Source organism: Salvelinus fontinalis, chromosome 20, assembly GCF_029448725.1.
Source record: "Salvelinus fontinalis isolate EN_2023a chromosome 20, ASM2944872v1, whole genome shotgun sequence".
Lineage (NCBI taxonomy): Eukaryota > Metazoa > Chordata > Actinopteri > Salmoniformes > Salmonidae > Salvelinus > Salvelinus fontinalis.
The window spans coordinates 12,877,711-12,903,853 of record NC_074684.1 but is presented as its reverse complement, the minus strand read 5'-3'; the positions used below and the strand labels follow the sequence as shown (position 1 = coordinate 12,903,853).

Below are 26,143 nucleotides of genomic sequence, written 5' to 3'. Positions count from 1 at the left end.
ACTTACAACCCCCTGCACATAACCTGTGATGACATTGTTGGTGTGCTGAGTGACACAATAACACCACTGTGTTAAATATGTTCACTATTTTTACCTACATGTATATTAATGGTAGTTTTGTGATTTTGGACCTGAAGAGTCATTTCCCTGAAACAACAGCGAAATATTAAATATATGAATATCGACTTTGGGGTGCTTGTGATCTAAACCAAGGGCTTTCGGATGATGTAATGTACAGAGTATTGCCTATAGAAATATATCAAAGAACTGACACAGTTGGCTATTCAGCACGTTCAATTATACAGTAATATGTTTTACCATTCCTTGCCTTACCAATGATGCTCAATCGAACGGTAACTGAATGCCTCGATGTCTGTCTGCCTACTTTAAGCTATATGTCTGTAGGAGCAAACCATTTATGTGACCGGGGTGGTGTACCTAATAAACTGTGTATATGGACATGTCCAAATTGAAATGCTTCCAACAAAGTTTTCAATTATGGGCAGTTAACAAATTAGCACACAAAAAAAATATGTTCTTATCAATAAGCTCTGCATTTCAGAAATCACCTACGTAAGCACCCCAAGGGCACTGTTTGCATAAAAAAAATATACACTGCTCAAAAAAATAAAGGGAACACTTAAACAACACAATGTAACTCCAAGTCAATCACACTTCTGTGAAATCAAACTGTCCACTTAGGAAGCAACACTGATTGACAATAAATTTCACATGCTGTTGTGCAAATGGAATAGACAAAAGGTGGAAATTATAGGCAATTAGCAAGACACCCCCCAAAACAGGAGTGATTCTGCAGGTGGTGACCACAGACCACTTCTCAGTTCCTATGCTTCCTGGCTGATGTTTTGGTCACTTTTGAATGCTGGCGGTGCTCTCACTCTAGTGGTAGCATGAGACGGAGTCTACAACCCACACAAGTGGCTCAGGTTCATCCAGGACTTTATTTTTGGGGGGGACTCACCATGTTCATACCACACAGTGGCAGTGTTGAGACACCAGAGGGTTGACCTTTTCAATACGTCAGTCATCAACAACAACATCATGAAACATACACACAAAACACACAATACAAAACACACATCGGTGATGTCGAAGGTTTTCTAACAATAACCAGTTAGAATAAGCAAATAATGTCATTGGATTCTACTCAACTCATTACTCTTTTTTTTTACAGTTATTATATTTTGACCTTTTTGTTTTTATTGTTTTCATGGCAAATAATCAAGTATCTTCCAAAACTTAAGAATTGTCAATGTACAGTAAATATATTTAGTTTACAAAATAGTACAACAGTACAGATTTAGGTTACAAAATAATTTCACCTGATGGAGGCAGCAACAACCAAGATACTCAGTGGGCTATGGGTTGGCTAACTCCTTCAGCAATATATGTGCACATCTCCAATAAACTGAACTACAGGGCAGCAGATGTGCAAAAACTCATCAAGTAATGGTTTTAAGAAGGCATCTCCAAAACACAAGGAAATATACTGTAAGACTGTGCCAGAATATAGACCTTAGTCCATTTCCCTGTTTTACAAAACAGACTGTGTTTCCTAGAGTAAGTTGAGATGAATAGACTGAAATAGATGAGACACACACACAAACACAAACTGTTGGCTCAGCAATCATTCTTGGCCAAGGATACAGTGTGTCAGTCAATATCCTCCTTTAAACCCTCTCTTTATTCATTTGTCTAGCTGACCAGCTCTCATTATTCCAGGAATATATTGCCATCTCCCCACAGAAAATTGCAGTGTGATATTGTAATCTAGCCACAGCACCTACTGGGCACAGACGTTGAATTGTCAACTAATGTGAACGAAACGTGAAATCAACAAAAAATGTCACCATATCATTGGATTTAGGTTTAAAGTTGGGTGCAAAAAATATTTTTTTGCAAATCCAATAATTTTTCCACGTTGGTTTTTTGGTTGAAATGACATAGAAACAATATTGATTTAACCAATTTTTGCACAATTGGCAGTTACTGTACAGTTCTGTAGAGAAATAATATAGATGTTTTTTTTGGGCCTTAGAACAAGGGTAGGCAACTAGATTTAGCTGCGGGCCGATTTGTTTTTTGAATGGCTGGTCGGACGACCGGAACATAATTAAGATAATTTGTACACTGCAAAATGCTCAATTAGATGTTTATGACAAAAACAATATTTCACCAAAGAGACAGTAGGGTGCCATTTGGGATGCAGCTTCAAGCTCTTTGAAGTTCAAGAGTCCCATTGCTTTATTTTATTTATATACCCTTCTTCACCAGGTAACCATTCTGTTATTTTTTTGTTCTGTTTTGGCACATGAAAACATTTGTCTCAGCAGAACGTTCAAATAGAAATGTACAACAATCTCCCTTGCTTCGGCGGGGCCTCACCTCACAGGACACCATCGCTTGCCAAAACGCTCCAATCAGGCGACCTCTTCACAGTTGTCTAGGGGACCATTTAATAGACACTGAATGGTCATTGGTCGCCTTAGTGGGGAGTGCTTGATCGAAGACCAAAACAAAATGGTGTCAATGAGCTCTTCAGTGCTGAATAGGCCATCTGTCTCATAAAAGATTGAACGTGAAGTCCAACAGCACTTTTGCTAAAATACTAGATTTCTGCAGTGTGGCACAGTGATTCAGTGTAGCTAATACTGTCTGTACATCTTCTTCAACCACTGAATTGTCTTTTGTTAGTGTTTCTATGGTGATGCCTGTGAAGCAAACTTGTACCCTCATTGTATAAAGGTACTGTGCTTTGCGAATGAGGGAACAGTTTTGTCTGTCTCCATCTGTCTGTTCCTCTCTCCCTCTATACATATTTCATATATGGACATCTGAATATTATTAATCTATATAAACATATCTGTGAATCATAGAAGAAAAACTGTGTTGGAGATTTAGAGTTGAACATTTGTCAAACACACTGTGTGCTATTTGGATGATTCATGTTTCCTGCTTACCGCCCACGGAGATAAACAGTTGAGGTTCACACCATCTGTGTTAATCAATACTACTGTATCCCTAGTGTGGTGTTGCAAAAATGTTCTATAAAAACTCTGCTAACCCTAGGCACGTGTGTGTATATGTGTGTGAATATATATACAGTATATGTAATGTATGCATATATATGTGTGTATACATATAGACATTATTTTACCAGGTAAGTTGACTGAGAACACATTATCATTTACAGCAACAACCTGGAGAATAGTTACAGGGGAGAGGGGATGAATGAGCCAATTGTAACCTGGGGATTATTAGGTGACCGTGATGGTTTGAGGGCCAGATTGGGAATTTTAGCCAGGACACCGGGGTTAACACCCCTTCTCTTACAATAAGTGCCATGGGATCTTTAATGACCTCAGAGAGTCAGGACACCTGTTTAACATCCCATCCAAAAGACAGCACCCTACACAGGGCAGTGTCCCAAATCACTGCCCTGGGGCATTGGGATATTTTTTAGACCAGAGGACAGAGTGACTCCTACTGGCCCTCCAACACCACTTCCAGCAGCATCTGGTCTCCCATCCAGGGACTGACCAGGACCAACCCTGCTTAGCTTCAGAAACAAGCCAGCAGTGGTATGCAGGGTGGTATGCTGCTGGCATATGTGTGTATATGTATGTGTGTGTGTGTATATATATATATGTGGGTGTATATATATGTATGTATGTGTGTATATTTGAGTGTGTGTGTATGTATGTATGTGTATATATGTGTGTGTTTATATGTATATATGTGTGTATGTATATATGTGTGTGTATATATATGTGTGAGTATGTATATATATGTATGTATATGTGTATTTTTATATATGTATATATATATGTATGTGGGTGTATATATGTGTGTGTGTGTATATGTATGTGTGTATATGTATATATGTGTGTGTGTATATGTATGTGTGTATGTATATGTGTGTGTATATGTATGCGTGAGTGTGTGTGTGTATGTGCGTGTGTGTGTGTGTGTGTGTGTGTGTGTGTGTGTGTGTGTGTGTGTGTGTGTGTGTGTGTGTGTGTGTGTGTGTGTGTGTGTGTGTGTGCGTATGTATATGTATGTAAGTGGGTGTATATGTATGTGGGTGTATATATATATATGTATGTGGGTGTATATATATATATATATATATATATATATATATATATATATATATATGCATGTAAGTGGGTGTATATATATATGTATGTATGTGGGTGTATATATGAGTCTGTGTGTATGTACAGTATGTGTGTGAGTTGTGTATATGTGTCTGTGTGTATATGTTTGTATGTATATAGGACTCATTTCGACTGTGGATGAAGATACTTTTGTACCTGTTTCCTCCATCATCTTCACAAGGTCATTTGCTGTTCTGGAATTGATTTGCACTTTTCACACCAAAGCACATTCATCTCTAGCAGACAGAACGTGTCTCCTTCCTGAGTGGAATGACGGCTGTGTGGTCCCATGATGTTTATACTTGCATACTATTGTTTGTACAAATGAACGTGGTACCTTCAGGCGTTTGGAAATAGCTCCCAAGGATGAACCAGACTTGTGGAGGTCTACAATTTTTCTTCTGAGATCTTGGCTGATTTCTTTAGATTTTCCCATGATGTCAAGCAAAGAGGCACTGAGAAGGTAGGCCTTGAAATACATCCACAGGTACACCTCCAATTGACTCAAATTATGTCAATTAGCCTATCAGAAGCTTTTTAAGCCATGACATAATTTTCTGGAATTTTCCAAGCTGTTTTAAGGCACAGTCAACTTAGTGTATGTAAACTTCTGACCCACTGGAATTGTGATACAGTGAGTTAAAAGTGAAATGATCTGTCTGTAAACAATTGTTGGAAAAATGACTTGTGTCATGCACAAAGTAGATGTCCTAACCGACTTGCCATAACTATAGTTTGTTAACAAGAAATTTGTGGAGTGGTTGAAAAATGAGTTTTAATGACTCCAACCTAAGTGTATGTAAACTTCTGACTTCAACTGTACATATATGGTGTTGTTCCAGGTCGACTACATAGCAGATATTGCATCAACCAATAGTTGCGTGCCACGTCCTTGACTGTTCAGTCTGGCATCAGATTGCTGCATCATATGATGTGGTTAGCTGCTATATTAAACACCTATCCAGGCATTCTGAGATCTGGCAGGCATCTGCAATGTAGTCACCCAGGAATATGGCCATTATGTGTATATCTAAAAGGATCGGATAGGCATAAGCAATATGGTGAATTCTTTAAAAAAAAATTAATGGGTTTTCAAAATCAGTGTTTCCTAAATTGACTGTGGCAATGAAGTTTTATGATGAATGTGTTGAAAGGCTGAATCCGAACTTAAGATATGCACACATAACTCACACACTTTTGGGTTAAATAAAATACTTTATCAATGGGACATTTACAAAAAATGTAGGATCTTACTTACCCTAATACACTGAGGATAAAGCAATCAACGCTTCAGACTTAGAGATTGTTTTGAGATCAAAACAATGACGTCATTCTCTAATTATTTCCTCCCTACTGAATTAAAAATAAATAAGAATGTGGAATATTGAGGCTCTAACAGTGCAGACATTATGAATCACACGCATAAAGATCTCCAGATGACGCTATCTAATTTATTTGTATTCTTAGATAAATTCCATACAGCATTTAATCATAGTCAAGTCATTCATTAAAAATGTCTAGTTATTGCATTGGCTTTTCAATAATTAGAGTTACAGCCATAAAAATCAAGTACAACATCCTATAAATACTCCATAGAATCTTTGACATGTACACGTATACATAAACTTGTAGCTACAACCCCGTCTATTTTAGCATGGTAACAATAACAATTAGATCAGCCTTCATTTTTCACATAAGTGGTTGCACAGTGTCAAAATCAAATGAAAAGCTGGCTATTATCAAGCTGAAGCAGGGAGAGAGAGACAGAGTGGGGATTCAAGGCATAGGGAGTTGCTGTCCTTTCTGTGTCCGAGGGGCTGATGACCATAAGAGCCTCGTCGCAAGAGGCTGGACCGGACACCGGTATTCTCTCGATAGAAAAGAGAGAGAGAGCGAGAGAGATGGAGGACTCCGTCTCAAATTCACAACTCTGGTCTGGCTGTTAAGGAGGAGGAAGAGGAGGAAGGTGCGGTTGTCGTCGTCGTCTCAGCCTCATCTCAACCTCGTCTCAGCTCGTGGAGTTTCTGAGCAACGCTCTCCAGCTCCGACTCGATGGCCGCCAGACTCTCAATCTCTGGGTCCTACAGATATGGATAGAGGGAGACAGGGAAGAGAGGTGGAGAGGGGATTGAGGGATGGATAGAGAGAGAAATGAAGAGGGCAGAGGAAGCAAGAGAGGGATGCGGTGAGGGAAGAGAGCGGGTGAAAATAATCAGTCGAAAACAAGGAGGGGGAATAATAGAATGGAAATAAAGAAACGGAGGGAGACAGAGAAATGGATAAATAGAGGAAAAGAAAGAATAACATGGGCAAACAGTGGAAGATAGAAACGAGACAGACAGAAAAGAGGGAGGTGAAAGAGCGAGATGAGAGAGAGAAGTAGAGATTAGAAGAGAGGGAGAGGAATGACAAAGGGTGATGATAAGAAAGGGAAAGGAGGGAGTGAAGGGAGGAGGTCATTATTCAATATTACCCAATGTTACCCTCTTCTGAGTGCACTTAAAACAACTCTACCCAGAGTGCCATGTGTCGTTCTCTAAGAGGCTATATCTGTGTGGACAACGTGTGTGTGCGTGTGCCAACCAAGGCATTTTTGTTTACCAGTATCTGTGCCAAAACTTACCTGCATAGGCGTGTGTGTGTGCATATGTGTGTTCCCATATGAGAGCCCACAGGCGGCAAAAAGCCCTGTGGATGAACCATCCATCCAGCGTGTTCCGATTGCTGTAGTTAGTAGTAGAGGCTCCTGAGGTGGAACCAGCACACTTTTCCTACTTTTAGACAAGTGAGGGACTCTAATTGGTGTTGCACTGCTGTATGCCACAGTCATATTCACTAAGAAGTAAACAGACAAAATGGGGAGGGACTACCTTAACTTGTCCAATAAGAAACGTACATTTTTTATTTTGGTTGCAAAAAGTTTTGCTACGATGTGCACTAATATTAATACAACCAAGTTGAATCTGCCAAGAAGGTGTGACAAAGCCTCAGGGGCCAACACATTACACAGCGTTCTACCGAGCGGCTCCTCTACAGGATGAGTTTAATGAAGTGGACAACGACAGCCTAGCGTACCGTGACAAAAGGACAGACAAATGTCAACTGTGTTGTTAGCCTATTCAAGTGATGCACTGTGATGTGTCATATGAAAGTGGACTACAGTAGACTAAGAGAATACAGCATTAGATGTGAGGTGGGTAGTGAACCTACCCACTGAGCACAGATGTCAATTCAACGTCTATTACACGTTGGTTCAAAGTCCTTTCATTGAAATGACGTGGAAACAACGTTGATTCAACCAGTGTGTGCCCAGTGGGTAGGCTCTCAGAGCACCGAGTGTTGTGTTTCTTGTTTAGTTCAGGGTTTCTTCCCGATGCATTCTCAGTGTAGCCCAGCAGTTACACATCAGGGGCCTTATGTATCATGCGTCTAAGAGTAGGAGTGATGTTATAGAATTTAGCCTTTTAGAGCCCAATGATTAAGATTACATGGACAAGGGGGGCCTGATCCTCGATCAGCACGCCTACTCTTGACACGCTTGATACATATGGCTCCTGATTCAACTAATCCATGGCATGGTGATTAGTTGATTTGTTGACGAGTTGAATCAACAGTGCAGGGCAAGAACAGAAATGTGCACCTCTCGAGGTGGTTCCTGATAGGGGATTAAGCGAGAATGCTAATATAGACAGGTACCATTGCATTTCATTGGATTTGGGGATAGTTAATCCAATTTTAATAATTGGGGGAAATGTACCTCAGTCTTCCTGCTGGTGCTCCCTTCTTCCTCCTCTCCCTCTCTCCTCTCCTGCGGTTCCCTGCGTGCCATCATCTGGAGCTCCTTCACTTCGGGGCTCTTCCGTGCCTCTCCCACCTTCCTCTTCTCCTCCACTTCCTCTTCCACCACCTCCTTGGAGTGATGGGGCACTTCATGTTGACCTCCGACCTTCAGTGACTTCACTTCCTGCAACTTTTCTTCCTCTCCCGCTCTCTTCTTTGTTTGCAAACTCCGGGCTAGCTCACTCATTCTGCTCCAGTGATTCACACCGGCGACCTTGCGTTTCACCTCCCCCTCATCCTCCTCCTCTTCCTCCTCCCACTCCTTCTTTGCCTCGGCACTGTCTTGCAGAGGCAATGCAGACCTCTTCTCCTCTAACTCCTCTTCATTTTCCTCTGCAGATTTCCTCTCCTCAGATTTATCTTCTGGTGCATCTGTCACCTCACCAGACTCTGCCACTGTGTAGATAAAAAATAATAGAATATACACTATATATACAAAAGTATGTGGACACCCCTTCAAATTAGTGGATTTGGCTATTTCAGCCACATTCGTTGCTGACAGGTGTATAAAATTGAGCACACAGACATGCAATCTCCATAGACAAACATTGGCACTAGAATGGCCTTACTAAAGAGCTCAATGACTATCAACGTGGCACTGTCATTGGTCAAATTTCTGCCTTGCTAGAGCTGCCCCAGTGAATTGTATTTGCTGTTATTGTGAAGTGGAAACGTCTAGGATCAACAACGGCTCAGCCGCGAAGTGGTAGGCCACACAAGCTCACAGAACGGGACAGCCGAGTGCTAAAGCGAGTAGCGCGTAAAACTTGTCTGTCCTCGGTTGCAACACTCACTACCGAGTTCCAAACTGCCTCTTGAATCATTGTCAGCAACTGTTCGTTGGGAGCTTCATGAAATGGGTTTCCATGACTGAGCAGCCGAACACAAGCCTAGATCACCATGCGCAATGCCAAGTGTCGACTGGAGCTCGCCACCATTGGACTCTGGAGCAGTGGAAACACGTTCTCTGGAGTGATGAATCACGCTTCACCATCTGGCAGTCCGTTGCCTGCCCGAATACAGTGCCAACTATAAAGTAATTTTAACGGTACAGCATAAAATGACATTCTATACGATTCTGTGCTTCCAACTTTGTGGCAACAGTTTGGGGAAGGCCCTTTCCTGTTTCACCATGACAATGCCCCATGCACAAAGTGAGGTCCATGCAGAAATTATATGTTGATATCGGTGTGGAGGAAGTCAACTGGCCTGCACAGAGCCCTGACCTCAAACCCATCAAAAACCTTTTGGATGAATTGGAACGCTGATTGCGAGCCAGGCCTAATAGCCCAACATCAGTGCCTGAGCTCACTAATGCTCTTGTGGCTGAATGGAACCAGGTCCTTACAGCAATGTTCCAACATCTAGTGAGAAGCTTTCCCAAAAGAGTGGAGGCTGTTATAGCAGCAAGGGGGGGGGGGGGCAATTCCATGTTAATGCCCATGATTTTGGAATGAGATGTTCGATGAGCAGATGTCCACATACTTTTGGTCATGTAGTGTATCTTTATTCATCCATTTGCATGGACATTTTTCATTGTTTCTTGACAGAGTATCAAACCAGACATACCACTCCCTCACTCACTCATACATATGCACAACAGACCGGGAGCAGCACAGGGTCAGCTCAAAGCATCACCCCTAGAGCAGTTTGTGCCTTGCACAAGGGCACAACGGCAGAAAGTGGCAGCTGTGATATCGGTTGCCTGCTCACTCACGTCAGAGTCACCTTATCAGACCTAGGATTCGAACCCTTTTGTTACTAGCCTGCTATATCTATCCTTGAGGCTACCACCGCTCTCCAAAGAAAGGAACATCATCTCTTTCTCTCTCTCCTCCCTTCTCTCCCTCTCTCCTCACTCTCTAAACAGTATTATCCACCCTCAACAGGATTCCACTCTTCTTAATGAAATCTTCTGCTGCCAGTTGGCTGAGCAGATCTCTGCCTTTTACATTTCCCTCATGCTCCACCTTTCTAAATTATGGGCACGTGGTCAAGGGCGTCATACACCCCAAAAACCCGAGGGGGCACAAAGTACATGAGGATGTTATGGGAGTGGTCCATCAGGATGTTTGAGAATTCTTCAAACACCTGAAACAGCTTTTTTCCTGCAATCTAGAGCCATAATCATTATGCTTAATTCTATGTCATAAATACATTTCATTATATCCAAGCATACTTCTTGACTTGTCTGTATCCTCCAGTCAGGTGGTTATTTTTTGAGAAAATAAATATTATTTTTTGCATCTCTGCCTCAATCCGGGTAAAAGATTGAAAGGAATGTGAATCTTATTCAGTACATTAGTAATTGATTTTCTAAAATCTACCAAACTAGCTACTCTAACTTGATTGCCTGAAATGGTTTATTGGTAGCTAGTTATGAGTTTGGGAGATTAGGAACCTATCTGGGCTAGCTAAAGCAAACTTCATAAAGTGGCTAAGTGTCTCGTAGTATTACTAACAACATTATTATTATTAACAACAAAAATGTTGTTTTAAAAAAATCTATATTTAGTTTTTTAAACATGACACATCTGAAGGGGTCTGTGCTTTCTGGGATCCTTGGGACGTCCCTACCCCCTATTAAAGTGGTTAAGGTTTATGGATATGGTTAAGGTTAGGGTAGGGTAGGGATTAGGGTTAGGGGGCACGTGCCCCTGTGTCCCCTATGGGCATGACACCTCTGAATTTGGTTACAGCCCTTACGGAGCCTCCTTCCCTGCATACAACCTATGGAGGTACTGAGATCATATTGGAATGACCTTATGCTCAGTTGAATAGTCACTGGGACTTGCTGGTCATGCTAGAACCTTGTCCTAGCCTCAACCTTAGAAATAGCCAGTTGGTGGTTGAAGGACTGGGGATGTGTCTCTGTCCTAAAAATCTAGAAATAAAGTATACAAAAACAAAATATGGCCTAGTTCACATGCTTGCTCACCGCTTATGATTATGTTTTCATTTCTTTCCTTGGCATAAATCTAGCGTTTAAATTTGAATTCCAGGGGCGTGCAGTCAATCCGTAGCCATGGGCTGTATTCCAAATGGCACCCATTCCCTATATAGTGCACTACTTTTGACCAGAGCCCTATAGATCCTGGTCAAAAGTAGTGCACTATATAGGGAATAGGAAACATGGTGTCATTTGGGAGGCAACCCTGCTGTCCAAAGTGCTCTGTCTTGTTGGTAATGTTCCAGTATCCATTATCTAATTAAACCGGGCCGCTGTGCGGGGAGCACTCAAACTCATCAGATAGATGGAGCCGCTCCTATCCATCATCTGCTCCCGCAGTGCATGGTCACAGTCTCACCACCAGTCTCCACCTCCTTTTCTCTTCCCTCCCTCCCTGCATTCTTTCTCTCACTGCAGTGCGTCTCTCGTTCTATTCTCTTATATTTGATTTCTCTTTGTGTTTGTGTGTGTGTCTCTCGTACACAGACACACACACACACACACTAACAATGCCTCCCTCCTGATCCTGCTCTCTCTGCCTGACTGACCTCAGTACCCCAGAGAACAGTGTTTATCTAATGGATTGATTTGGCACTTAGCTATAGCGGTCCACTATTTAATCTTTATGACACCTCATCATCATAGTTAATCCTCCTCCGGGTGTAGTGTACTAGTGAAGTGTAGTCGAGAGGGAAGCTAACTGCAGCTACTTTCATGCTCACTTCAAAGCTTGCAAGTGCACTTACAAGATGATGGTACCTGCTCGCAGCCTGCATAGCTACCAGATACCAATGAAGGTAGCTGGTGAGAAGCGGGTAGACTAGAGATGTCTGGGTTTTTAGAAGTGTCTTTGTCACCCTCTTCTTTTCTTGGGTTCAACTGTGAACAATAGCCATGTAGGACATTCAAAATATATGTCTAATTGGCCAATCATATGATTCATTACAGCGCGAGTACTCAATTCGCTTCGGGGGGAAGTTTCCTCTAGGTACAGATCAACTCACACCACCCCAACCGCCAATCTTAACATTTACCTTTAGTGGGTTAACATGCAAAACTGACCCAAGATCAGCTTTTAGGGTCAACTTTACCCTACTCCACTGTGGTGTAGTCAAGAGATGTCCATTTAGTCGACATGTGAAGGCCTGAAGACCAGTGTCTGTAATGTCACCGTCAATGTACTCTGGGCAGCAGTTCTTACCTTTCTTATCCAGAGTCACGTTTCCTCCCTCCGTTTTAGCCTCCTCGCCGTCTTCTCTTGAGCTCGTACGCTTCTCCTCATCCTCCTCCTTTTCCTTCTCATCCCCTTCTTCTTCTTCTTTCTTTTCAATCACATCCACATCCTCTTCCTCCTCTTTCCCCTCCTTGTTCATGGCATCTGAGATACGGTTGTCAGGGGTCTCGTCCTTTTCTCGCTTCTTCTCTTCGCCTTTTCTGATGATCTCGTTCCTCTCACGGGATGACTCTCCGTCCCTCTCCGCACTGTTCTCCGCCTCTCCTTCACCCTCCCCTTCTCCCTCTCCTCCGGTCCCCCTCTTCTGGGACAGGATAGACCGTTCGCCGGGGCCCCCCAGAGCAGCCAACATCGATCGATCTATGAAGGAGATGAAACAGAGATACCATTTCTCATCAAGGCACAAAAAGACATTCAATGAAGTTGTAAATCAAATCAACGTTTATTAGTTGAAAACACAGTTTAGCAGATGTTATAACGGGTGCAGTGAAATGCTTTAGTTGCCAGCTCCTTAAAATTGCAGTAGAATGTCAAACATTAGTAATAGTAAAAATAACTCAAGAAAAAACAATAAATATCAGAAAGAATCCAAACTACAATCCAAATAACAGTATAATTATTTTTCTAGCCACTGTGCTTCTACATCTGCATAGCTTGCTCTTTGGGGTTTTCGGCTGGGTTTCTGTATAAGCACTTTGTAACATCTGCTGATGTAAAAACGATTTGAATGATTGATAGCTACTTTTGAAGCACATGCTGTGTTCTAGAAACTAATATTTAACCCTGTAAAGACATGTATTTATTATATCAAGCTAAAATGTTGATACAAAAACCTTTGTCCTTTGTGGCCTTTGTGTTATGTTATACTGTGTGCTAAAACGCGCCTCGTATTGAATCCCGGCCCTAGTGTTAAGAGTGTGGATAAGGATAAGGATAAGGAATTAAAAGCAGAGCACAGGGACCTCCCTGCCTGCCTTTCAATTATGAAACTGGGAGCAATGATCCATTGCACTGCCCAAACATCCATCCAACAGATGGACTACATTTAGATGGACAATAGATTGACTTCACTTCCCAGCAGGAAGTGCAGTTAGCAAGGCGCCACAAGGGTGTGAAGTGAACCGTTCTAAACGTTGCATATAGACATTTTATGAATAGAGCGGAAACAATTCCCTATTCTACCTAACCGACAATCACATCTGTTCTATACACTATATTTCGATCTGAATAGTCATGATTAATCTCAAATGTGAAAATGGGAGGAAGGTGGCCACATCCTCTGATGTCACAGAATGTGCCGAAATTTTCTCTTTCATAGTTTAGAAATATGTCATAGCGACAACAGAAAGACGCAAAGTTTGACGGTCACGTGTGGCAAATGGCTTCAGACACAGCCATATGTCCCAAATGAAACCCTATTTCATATGTAGTACAAAATAGGGTGCTTTTCATATCTAGTACGAAATATGTATTCTTGACTATGGGAAAGGGTGCCATTTGGCACTCACCTTTGCCTTTCCATCCCGACGTACGGTCGGACAGCATGCACAAGTGGCCGACTTTAAAGCAGCGGCCAATCAAAATGCAAATGTGCACTTTGACTGATGGCCAAGAGGCGAATCCCCTGTGTACTTACTTATCCTGACATCAGCAGAACTAAAACGGACAGTGAATATACTATGGGAGCTGCCGAAATTAAATTGGAAATGCAAATTGAATAATGAGTAAACCTTGTCACTTACCTTAATGCAACCTATGGCAACGAGCCATACATAAGTCCTAGTGCTGTCATGACATGGTGCATCAAGGCCCGTTTTCATAAAGTGTCTCGGAGTTGGAGTGCTGATCTAGGATCAGTTTTCCCTTTTAGATCATAATGATTAAGATTGTATGGACATGGGGGACCTGATCCTAGTTCAGAGCTTAGTAAATACGGGTTCAGATCATTTCAAGTCACCTAAGCTTACTTACCATGTGGTGCATAAGGCCTACAGAATTAAACAGAACACAGTATATTGTATCTCTATGATAATACCTCCACAAGGATGTGCTAGAATACCAAATTAGGCAGAATCAAAGAACTTTCTTTTCTCACATGAAGAAAAAAAAAATCAGCATGATGATTAATCATATCCTCACTCTTGCGTTGTTAGGTAATCTCTCGTAGACAGACGTAGTAGTTCTGGGTTGCTGAGCTTAGTTGTTAGGCAGTGTTCATGCTTAAATGTGCCTGTAGAATAACAAACCTCTCATGTGTGTGGGCAGTGGGCTATGTTGGATGTACCATCTGGAAAGTTTGATGGATGAAATCTCATCACAAACATGTTACCTAGTAACTGCTAAAGTTAAACAGTTTGACTAAAGTTAGCCAATGTTTGTGAACTTTGTCTTGCTGAACACTCCTTTTTAATTCTATGGGGTTAAGAGAAGAGAGAGAAAGACAGAGACTCCCTGTCCCAATTCTGTCTATCAGAACCTTTGGAGCCTGTGTGTGTACCAGCAGCTCCCTTCTTCCAGATGCCATCCACTCCACACAGCACTGTGGTCAGACCTGCTTAGCTGACACAATGTCCCAGAACATTGCACAACAAAAACGAAGAGATTTATCGATTTCATAGTGTGCCTCTTGGCTTGTCCAGAATTGAACTGCATCTTTGTCTATAAACAGGGTATGTATCTCACACACACACACACACACACACACACACACACACACACACACACACACACACACACACACACACACACACACACACACACACACACACACACACACACACACACACACACACACACACACACACACACACACACACACACACACACACACACACACACACACACACACACACACACACACACACACACACACACACACAGGGCCTAAGCATAAGGGACATAAGATACTGCTAAGAGGCGACCATGGGGTCCTTGATCCCCAATTTTTGTTTTAGGAACTCAGTCCGGGTCTCAACTTACTGTTGAGAGTTAGAATAGTAGAATACACAAGGTGCAATTTGTGCATCAGCAGTTTCTCTCTTATGTTAGTCACTGACAGTCACTCAATTATCCCTTGTCAGCTAAAATTTTTTTGATTGGTAAATTAGCTACCTAAATGTATAGTAATCATGGTGGAATTACCGACTGGGCATGCAGGGCACGTGCCCAGGGGACCTGACCTCCAGGGGGCCCACATTGATTTTGTTAGTCACTCGCACTCATATCATATTAAGTCATGAAATTTGCTTCAAAACTGCTAAAAAAAATATCTCTGCCCCATGGCAAAATCTGTAGAATTGCAGAAAATCAACCCTAAACCTTACATTTTTTCACTTCTCAGTTAAGAGGGGGGGCCACTATTTTCTGCGAGGTGGGGGGGGCGGCAGCTAAATTCCACTTTATAGATCGACCAAAAGGTTAGGGCCAGCCCTGCACATAGAGACTGTCACAATATCACAACTTGACAGTAAAATGGCAAACTTGACAGGGATTTGGATTTTCAGTCATCATGAGGCAATGCTGTCATATGGCAATTTTACTGAGGATGTGTGCTAGTGGGACTCACCTGCAGCCTCATCTATACCCTGAGGACCCTGTGGTTTCTTAGTCACATGATCTGCCGTGATGTCAACATGCTGCTGAGCTCTCTCATTGGCTCCTGTCATTTGGAGGGGAGATGAGGAGTTGTGACTGCAAATATTTAGACTAATTTATTTTTACATATACTTACAATACATCCCCTAAAATACACTTATGATTGCTTATTGTAAAGTGTCTTGGGTTTTCGAAATAGCTATTTTATTATTATTATTATTGTGGCTGTTTACATGATTGACAAACTAAATTAAAAACAATCAAGAGAATAAACACTAAAAACGATTTACTTCATGCTGAAAACTATTTATGTGAAAGGGAACAAGAAACCCAATCAAATCTAAGATGAACACAACAAAGTGAAATTCTGATTACATCACAACAGTTGTGTGACATCACTCAAAGATGATGTCACTTCCTGATAGGGTTGCCTTGTATCACCCGCCACAGTGAAAGTCAGTCAATACCTCACCTTCAACGGCAATGTCCTGCAGCTCCTTGAGGAAGTTGCGGTGGCGAAGGATTGACACAAGCCTTTCATCTGCAAAGGAAACCATTTTTTGTAACCTTTATTTATCCCCCAGAAATCACATTGAGGGCAGAAAACCTATTTTACTAGGGAGACCTGGTCATTCACCAACGTATAAATACTTTAATTGTCCAAGCAAGCCAGCAATGTCCCTGCGCAAATGTACAGGTATATTTCTCCCCTTTGGTTGTTCGTGACAACTCAGCACATTTGCTCCCATCTCAAAAAATTAATTACCCTGAAATGTATTGCCTCCAAAGCAGAAATCCAAATTAATCATTTTGGCCCAAAGAGTGGTTTCCAGTGAATTACAGCATCACAGAGCTTTTCCCTTTCTGCTGACCCAGAAAGAGTGTACAGAATGAGGCCGGCATTCAAGAGAACTACTGCTTACTCTGTCTTTCTTCAGGGTCACTCTTTCCTTCGTTCTTTCTTTCTCTCCCTCTTGGTCGTCCCCTTTCTCCCTCTCTAAAATCCATCTCTTTATGGTAAACACATTTCTCTTGCTGTTTCTCTTCTCTGTCTGATCTTACTACTAAGTAATCCTTTCTCTCCCTGCCCATCTATACTGTGTGTCTCCCTCTTTGTTCTCTCTTTTTAGTGCCCCTTATTTTTCTTTTCCCTCTCCTCTGTACATATTACCTTGACTAACCGGTGCCCCCGCACATTGACTCTGTACCGGCACCCACTGTATATAGCCTCGCTATTGTTATTTTACTGTTGGTTAAGGGCTTGTTAGTAAGCATTTCACTGTATTCGGAGCATCTCTCTCTCTCTCGCTCTCTATTGAGGGGTTTCATTTCCCAACCGCAGCCCCATCCTGGTAACAATAGCCAGTAATGAGTAATGCCCTGAAAGATTTTTCTCAACAAGGACAGCGTCAAGGTAACACAATGGCTGTAATTGAATAGCCCCGACTGCTCTGCCGAGTGCACTTATGGAGAGCTCAGACCTGTGTCGCAAATGGCACTCTATTCCTTATATCGTGCCTTACTTATGACCAAAGCCCTATGGGCCCTGGTCAAATGTAGTGCACTGCATAGTGCAATATGTAGGGATTAGGTGCCATTTCGGACTTTCCTGAGTCATGTGCATCCATGGTGAAAATGAAAGCAAATATTAACTTGCATTAGGTCACAATTGGTGACAGTGAGTGACAGTAACACCTTTGAAATACCAGAAAAGGTATGTCTCTAGACACTGATCTAAGGTTATTTTTGCATTTTTCTCTGTTAATGGAGTTGTGGTTATTAAGTTAGGGAGTGTGAGCTGATCCTAGATCTGTACCTAAACGCGTATATCTGAAGCACAGGTCCCTGGGAGTGGTTTACCTGTCCTTAGTATGTTCAGGCACTCCTGACTGACAGCCAAACGGTGTGGCTTCGAGAGCACATCAGCGAGAACCTCCACGATGCATTTCATCACCTGAGGGGGGCAGAGCGGACACACGGTCAACGGATAAATATGGCATCAGCGTTTTCCTCTTCCCCGTATAGGCGGGCCAGGACCATCCGCCTACAAAAATTATCTTCTATTTAATGGATTATATTAACAATGTTGGCTTTGAATCTCGTCGCCCCACATGTAAAATAAACTAGGGGAAAGACTGGATGCCACGGCAGCAATGGAGAGACAATCAGACCTCCCGTCATGGTGTTAGCCTCCAGACGTCAAATGTGCTCATTAAAGTATTGCCAGGGAGAGAAGGCTGCAGTCTGGTAGACCAAAGACGGTCTCAGGTCTATAGCTGGACTTTGCAGTGTGCTGTGGCTTCAGAGTAGTCCCAGATATTACAGTTGCAAAGTAAACAAAATAAAGAGACATGGATATGCATTATTCTATTTCGATTACTCACTGTCGTGGCAATAACAGTGTCGTTGTGTTATTGTACATTTACAATACGTAAATAAGATATGTCAGTACAATATGCAAATGATATGTAAATAGATTATCGTACATGAAGATAGCCCCCTGATATTCTTGTGCGTAGAACATTATCATTGTGTTGCATGAGAGACTGTAGCTTCACCGATTTTTTGTTTGGTGATGCGTGAAAAATGATATGTACAAATCCCATTCAAGGTATGGAACTGATATTCAAATTTTTCGTACATCATGTTCAAATCATCTATAAGTGGCTTTGTTGAGCTTCACAATATATATTTTTTTATACTTTTGTATTATTTGGACATGACGCACGAAGAATGAAAGTTGAAAGTTACCAAAATTCTGGTAGTTTACTGATAAACTTTGAAAGTTATGAGAAACATACCCTCCCTTTGCAACCCTAGTCCTGAAACGTATCAAGCAAAGTGTTTTTGATACAAACAGGGGTGGACTGAGACCAGAAATCGGCTCGGCCATTTCTAACCCACTGGACCATTTTATTCCTCGAGGCCCCATTATTAGGTAGATAATGATCCTTTTGAGCAGAAAAAAAAGGTAGACAGGCCCACTGGGCAAAAAAATGACCAGCCCATCTGGCATTTGCCCCAAAAAAATGCCAGATGGCTGCCAGTCTGGCCCTGATTACAAACACCATACACAAAATGTAACATAAAGCTGACAATATCATTAAGCTATTCGTTGAAAAGGATTCTTACCTCGACATCCTCTTTCTCAAGGTAAGTTGGAGTCACGGGCAATGAGAGAACTACGTGGGGGAAGAAAAATATGATTAACGAAAACGTCATGTCTCGCATAGTTATTAGGTTTAGCTCTACCAATCAATAGGTACATTGTCGTCTTTAGTTTAGGATACGTTATTCCACAACATTTTCAGCTAAATATATGGTCAATTTTATAGCCTACAGTTGGGACGAGGGCAGACATATTTCCCATGAAAAATATCGACTTCTTATTAATTGAGAATGCACTTCTGTGGCCAAGCGTATAGGCCTATATGTACAGATCGCCGATAGCGCCCATCCGAAAAGGATTCGGGTGCGCTTGCCGCTGTCCTTAGTGCTAGACCAAATGACAACAGACATTCCCGCAGCTTCACAACCCGCTAACTTTAGTGGAATCAAAGCTATAACTTGAATAAATATTAGTCAATTCCAACATAATACAATTTCTCTTACCGCGATTAACCAATATTGTCAAAATGAAGTATCCTCTCGCGATCATCGTTGCAATAAAACGGGCAGGAATAGCAAACGTCAAAAGCTTATTCAGAATGTTAGTTCCCCTTCGATTGTTTGTGGAAAGAGTCGATAAATTATGGGTTCATTCTATGTGCAACTTGGCCGCCCTGGTTATTTCTGGCGGGCTGCGTTTTTCAGTATCAGGGGTCTATCTCGCGCAAGCATTAATGTACCACGAACAACTTGCTGCAACTGCACCTGCGTTTTTATATGGAGCTTGCAGGAGGAAATGACATCACCGCTAGGAAAATAAATGTTTAGCCTACACCTTTCAACCAACACACCTTTGTTGATATTTAAGGCGAACAGAGGTGGGGAGCAGTTCAAGACTGGGGGCTATAGGGGGTTCCGGAATATTTTTGTTGTTGTGTGAAAGCAGCTGTTAATGGGTCAATTCTGATTACTCCTAAGGTTTAGGCATTTGACCAGGGTGGAATTAAAATTAAATAAAATCACAAGTTAGGTGTATTCAGAATGCTTTGAACGTTGAATGGAAGCTTGTGCAACAGGGAGTTGCAATTGAATGCAAGCTCCACACTAAAAAATGTAATTACAAAAAAAATGTATAGCCTGTCTATCTACAGTATGGGTAACAGGGTTGACATGTTATGCTCGACCTGGTCAGTTTTCCACTACAAAGCACCAGAAAATGGCCCAAAAGAGTAGAACCAGTCACCTGCTTTTACACTATGATTTGACTATTAGATGTTAAATATTTCTTATGAAAAAAAAATATTTTAAAATGAATGGCTTCACCACATTAAAACAATAGTTCAGTTCAAGTAACAGGGTTAACCTTAAAGGAATAGTTCGGGATTTTGGAAACGAAAGCCCTTTATCTACTTCCCCAGAGTCAGATGAACACATGGAAAACATTTGTATGTCTCTGCATCCAGCATGAAGGAAGTCAGAGGTAGTTTCGCAAGCCAATGTAACTAGCGTTAACGCAATGGCTGGAAGTCTTTTGTATCTGCCATAGACTTACAATCATTGTGCCTACGCCAGTTAGCAAATTTCTTAAAACTGCACGTAGAGACATAAAAATTGTATCCACAAGTTCATCTGACTCTGTGGAAGTAGATAAAGGGCTTCATGGCCAAAATCCGGAAGTATCCCTTTAAAATGAGGGACAGACATAAATTAATCACTAATCACATTAAATAAATAATAAAACCTCAAAAAGGACTTTGTCCAAGCAACAAAATAATTAGAGATTTACAATGATGGTGAACTTGGAGAAATGTTTGGATAGAGTGGGCTGAAATCTTCCTAGAAGTGACACAGGGTTGACTGACAGAGGATGTCAAAATGCTGCATTTTTAGCAAGCATGTTAGAGGTGGAACTACTTAGAGCTGTCGAATTTACAAGCGGCTCCTTGCATTATACCTAAAGCAGATATTGCCATTGGCTGCACGGAGTCGCATTAAGAGATATTTCTTCATGTTTGGACACTTGAATGTGAGATGTAATGTGATTATGCTGATCGAAATCCTTATTATTTCGTGTAATGATTTTAAATGTGAACGTAATTATTTCGATATAGCCTACACATTCTCTTTCTGAACTTCTAACGTGAGTGGGACAGTGTGGCTTATTCTTGACAATAATCATGCACAACCGATTTGACAGCTCCAACGCAGTTACACCTTCCAGACACCGTCAAAACATCAGCTATGGGGGTGTCGGCTTTGCCAGGTTAAAGCTTGATCTGATTGAATGTAGGCCTAATGCTCCTTAATGACAAAGTAATTTAAAAAAAACAGCATTCAAATGTTCAAACATGCAGGAAGATCAGGAGAATGTAGCTTTTCAAAACCCATGTCGATATTGATCATTTATTTATACTTTTTTTAAGTAATGAGCTTTTTGTCCTCCCAAAAATGTTCCTTCCACTGGTATTTCTTCAACATATTAAACTTCCCATTGTTGCACCTGAGACACGCTACAAAGAAAGTGTGTCATTAGAAACCTTTCAATGTGCTCTGAAATATGACTAGCCTAATTAATACATTTTGATCACAATTTTCATACATTGATTTATGATTACTGAAAAACATCAATATAATTTCAAAAGCACATCCAGCAATCACCAGCAGAGGGAGTTTCTTTTACAACACTTTTCACATTCACTGTGCTGGTTCGTGGTGCTCATAAAATGGATCATGACTAATAAAGAAACAGAGACCCCACTCTAGACATTTAATGTGACTGTGGAGTAAATGGTGTAAAACAACATCTAAAAAATGTTTTAAATACTTTTAAAATATGAATGTTTATATCTTGCAGAATCCATATTGTAGGTAAGTATCAAAATCTAAGCAATGCTCATATTTTGGAGAACATGGTAAAGTTTGAAATTACAGCAAGTCTTGCTTAGATCTGCAGACTAAGGGTTGTAGTGTCTTATAGGAGATCTGGGTAGTAAAGCCAAAATGTCACAAATATCCCAACTTCGATGACCAAAGTTAATCAATAATAATCTTAATAATTTAACATTTAAAATGTAGTATATATATGCCTCCTTCAAAGTACCTTTCCTTGGATTACATTTCAGGAAGATCCAAAACGTCATGATAAGTTTCGGACCAAATTCACATGAAATGTCCCATTTACAATGACACCACACATTTTAGCCACTCTTGGGGCTAGATTCAATCCGAACCAAGGAAGATCAGCGCTATAACGGATTGAGCCGACATATGCAGCATTTACTGTGAATGCAGTGTCCACGTACGAGGCATGGATCTTCTGCGGTCCGCATTGAACCTAGGCCTCAATTAGATTTGTTTGATACAAGACTGCCAACTGAGTGATCAAAGGTTATAGTTTGACTTCAGTTTGTCACACATGAGAAAATTATATCTTAAATAGGATAAAATTTGCTCTTTCAAATGAAATAACACAGTGCATGTTCAATGTTAGCCCTATATCATATTAAATGTCAATCAACATTTAAAATATATGTTCATATCTATCTTAAATCACATCTCATATCTTTAAACCATAAGACAAAGCTCTCATCTACAACATACTGAAGACAGCAGCTCAAATGTCCTGTGTGTCAAACCAATGAGCAGAGACTCCTTTTGCTCAAAAATGTGGGCTTCTTAAAACATTCTACTAGTTCAAGTGCGTTAATTGACTCATATCTTATCCACCCAAGAAACATGTCTCCACGAAGTGAAATAATCTGCCTCTCAATCTTCTTCTGTCTGACGCCCTTCCCCCACACTGTCACACCCTGATCTATTTCACCTGTCTTGTGCTTGTCTCCACCCACCTCCAGGTGTCGCCCATCTTCCCCATTATCCCCTGTGCATTTACGGCTGTGTTTTTTGTTTGTCTATTGCCAGTTCGTCTTGTCTCATCAAGCCTACCAGCGTGTTTTTCCTGTACTCTTGTTTTCCTCTTGCCCCTGTTTTTCCGGTTTTGACTACTCTGCCTGCTCTGACCCTGCCTGCCATTCTGTACCTGTCTGACACTGCCATGAATTACTGACCTCTGCCTGCCCTGACCCTGACCCTGAGCCTGCCTGCCGTTCTGTACCTTACTGACTATGCCCTGGTTTACCGACCTCTGCCTGCCCTTGACTTGTCGTCTGCCTGCCCCCTGTTTTGTTAATACACATCTGTGATTCGAACTGTCTGCATCTGGGTCTTATCAGGAGTACTGATAGTACGAACTGGGCATGACTGACCCAGCAGACTCAGACCAGCTCCGTAATGGTGTCTCCTCCCAAGGAGCCCTTCCTCTCAGACCGCTTGAAGATAGCGTATCTCACAACGCTCATGTCTGGGAGGGCTCTCGCCTGGGCTACGGCGGGGTGTGAACAACAATCTGCCGTGTGCTTCAGTCTAGAGAAGTTTGTGGCTGAGGTGAAAAGGGTTTTCGATTCTCCGTTGTCTGGGAGAAAGGCTGCCCGGAAGTTACTCCAGCTTCGTCAAGACTCCCGCAGTGTGGCGGACTATGCGGTTGATTGCTGCACGTTGGCTGCCGAGAGTGCCTGGAACCCGGAATCCCTGTTCGACACATTCCTTCATGGATTATCAGAGGAGGTTAAAGACTCGCTCATCGCCTTGACCATCTGGATCGATGGGCGACTACGGGAACGTAGGAGGGAGAGGAGGTCTGATTCCAGTCCCACTTGCTCGCCCAAGGATCTCACCTTGCCTCTGAGGTTACCTGAGTCCCCCCGAGAATCTCCGAGGTCTGCCGACTCGCCTCTTCCAGAGCCGATGCAACTCGGCAGAGCTAGGCTGTCTCCAGCCGAACGTTTACACAGACTTAACACAAAGAGTTGTCTGTATTGCGGGACTACCGGTCATTATGTGTCTACCTATCCATTAAGACCAGGCTCATCAGTAGGTACGAGTACTCTGACGGGCCATACAGAGAATTTTTCTTCTCCCCTTACTCGCACCCATCTCCATGCCATCCTCCTCTCCGGGTTCTCATTGACTCTGGGGCTGATGAGAGTTTCATGGACACTACCCTGGTGTCAGAGCTGGGCATCCACACTCAGCCCCTCTCCATTCCCATGGACGTTAGAGCGCTGGATGGGCGCTCTATAGGCAGTCACCCACGATACAACTCCTGTCAACCTGCGAGTGTCAGGGAACCACAGTGAGTCAATCCAGGTAATGCTCATCAAGTCTCCTCAGGTTCCCGTGGTATTGGGGTTTTCGTGGCTCCAGTGACACAATTCCCTTATCAACTGGACTGCTGATGCAGTCATGGCTGGAGCTCGTTCTGCCATGCCCATTGCCTGAAGTTGACGCAGCCTGCCCCGGGACGTGTTCCTGTGGGCTCGGAAGAAGCCTCTGACCTCTCCGCCATTCCCGCAGAGTACCAGGACCTCGGGAGGTTTTCAGTAAGGCCGGGGCCACTTTGCTTCCTCCACATAGACCCTATAACTGCGGGATCCGACCTTCTCCCGGGCACTACACCACCCCGGGGACAGCTGTTTTCACTGTCGGGTTCGGAAACCAAGGCTATGGAGACTCCCTGGCTGCAGGCATCGACTACCAGGGCCTCAATGACATCACGGTTAAGAACCGCTACCCGCTATCGTTCATCGCCTCAGCTTTTTTTTTCTCCCCTTTTTCACCCCAATTTCGTGGTATCCAATTGTTAGTAGTTACTGTCTTGTCTCATCGCTACAACTCCCGCACGGACTCGGGAGAGGCGAAGGTCGAGAGCCATGTGTCCTCCAAAACACAACCCAACCAAGCCGCACTGCTTCTTACATCGCCTCAGCTTTTGAACCGCTCCAGGGGGCGACTATCTTCTCTAAGTTGGATCTGCGGAACGCTTACCACCTGGCACGGATACGGGAAGGTGATGAGTGGAAGACAGCCTTCAACACTGCTAGAGGACACTACGGATACCTGGTGATGCCATTCGGTCTGACCAACGCTCCTGCTGTGTTCCAGGCCCTGGTTAACAACGTTCTCCACAACATGTTGAACCGGTTCATATACCTCGACGACATCCTCGTTTTTCCCCACTCAGCTCAAGAACACGTTCTCCACGTCCGACAAGTTCTCCAGCGTCTCCTGGAGAACCAGCTTTTTGTCAAAGCAGAAAAATGCGAATTCCATCGCTACACCATTTCCCTCCTTGGATACATCATCGCTGCTGGTAATGTGCAGATGGATCCCAGAAAGGTGAGAGCGGTGGTGGATTGGCCCCAACTCACATCCAGAGTGCAGCTGCAACACTTCTTAGGATTTGCGAATTTATATCGCCTTTTTATCCGGGGTTACAGCACCATGGCTTCCCCCCTTTCAGTACTCTCCTCTCCCAAAGTCCCGTTCAAGTGGTCCCCAGCTGATGACCGGCGTTCCTGGACCTTAAGCACCGCTTCACCACAGCTCCCATATGAATCCATCCAGACCCGTCCCGTCAGTTCGTGGTGGAGGTAGACACTTCGGATGTCAAAGTGGGGGCCGTCCTGTCCCAGCGTTCTGCCCTGCACCTTAAGCTGCCTCCCTGCTCCTTCTTCTCCCATCATCTTAATGCCACAGAGAGGAATTATGATGTGGGGAATCGAGAACTACTCGCTGTGAAGATGGCATTGGAGGAGTGGAGGCACTGGTTAGAGGGGACGGAACATCCATTCATTGTGTGGATGGATCCCAAGAACCTAGAATATCTCGGCACCGCCAAGCATCTCAACTCCAGGCAAGCTAGATGGGCCCTACTATTCACCCGGTTCAACTTTACCATCTCCTACCGCCCAGGGTCCAAAAATGTTAAGCCGGATGCATTTTCATGCCTCTATAGCCCCGCTGCTACACCTTCAGATCCCAAGACCATTCTTCCTACCTCGTGTCTGGCGGCTAAACTCATCTGGGGAATAGAAAACCAGGTCCGTGTGGTGCAGCGTTCCCAGCGGGGGTTCTCATCCGGCTAACCGGATGATTGTCCCAGACGCTGCCCACGCCCCGGTCCTGGAATGGGCTCATTCCTCCAGGCTTGCTTGCCATTGGGCTATATGCAAAACGTAGTTTAAGCCAAGTGCAAGTGTCCGCTCTTGCTCTAACTCTGGCTCTGTTTCATCTAGCCTATTGGCTGATATAGCCCAATACATCTGATAGCTGGCAGGAGCGGGATGAAGAAAGCAGTCCCACTCAGACCTCTACCACAAGGCTTACTTCAATCATGCC

The 26,143-nt window shown here is 42.8% G+C and overlaps 1 protein-coding gene across 2 annotated transcripts; it reads right to left on the bottom strand.

Moving 5' to 3' along the window:
• Positions 1-5,376: 5,376 nt before the first annotated feature.
• Positions 5,377-19,682, bottom strand: chga (chromogranin A). Of its 2 annotated transcripts, XM_055872436.1 has the most exons (8): positions 19,412-19,682; positions 18,932-18,981; positions 17,660-17,753; positions 16,272-16,340; positions 15,771-15,863; positions 12,173-12,565; positions 7,939-8,417; positions 5,377-6,262 (listed from the first exon to the last, which is right to left on the bottom strand). In XM_055872436.1, exons 1-8 carry the CDS (start codon positions 19,455-19,457, stop codon positions 6,179-6,181), a joined length of 1,308 nt encoding a protein of 435 aa, XP_055728411.1. In that variant the 5' UTR covers positions 19,458-19,682; the 3' UTR covers positions 5,377-6,178. The 2 variants fall into 2 exon arrangements, with proteins under 2 accessions (XP_055728411.1, XP_055728413.1); XM_055872438.1 differs by lacking the exon at positions 15,771-15,863.
• Positions 19,683-26,143: the final 6,461 nt, after the last annotated feature.

Coding starts and splice junctions, on each gene's coding strand:
- chga (XM_055872436.1), bottom strand. CDS start 19,457: ATGATCGCGAGAGGATACTTCATTTTGACAATATTGGTTAATCGCG. Junction 17,754..18,931: donor TTGAGAAAGAGGATGTCGAG/GTAAGAATCCTT, acceptor TGCCCCCCTCAG/GTGATGAAATGCATCGTGGA. Junction 15,864..16,271: donor GCAGGACATTGCCGTTGAAG/GTGAGGTATTGA, acceptor TCCAAATGACAG/GAGCCAATGAGAGAGCTCAG.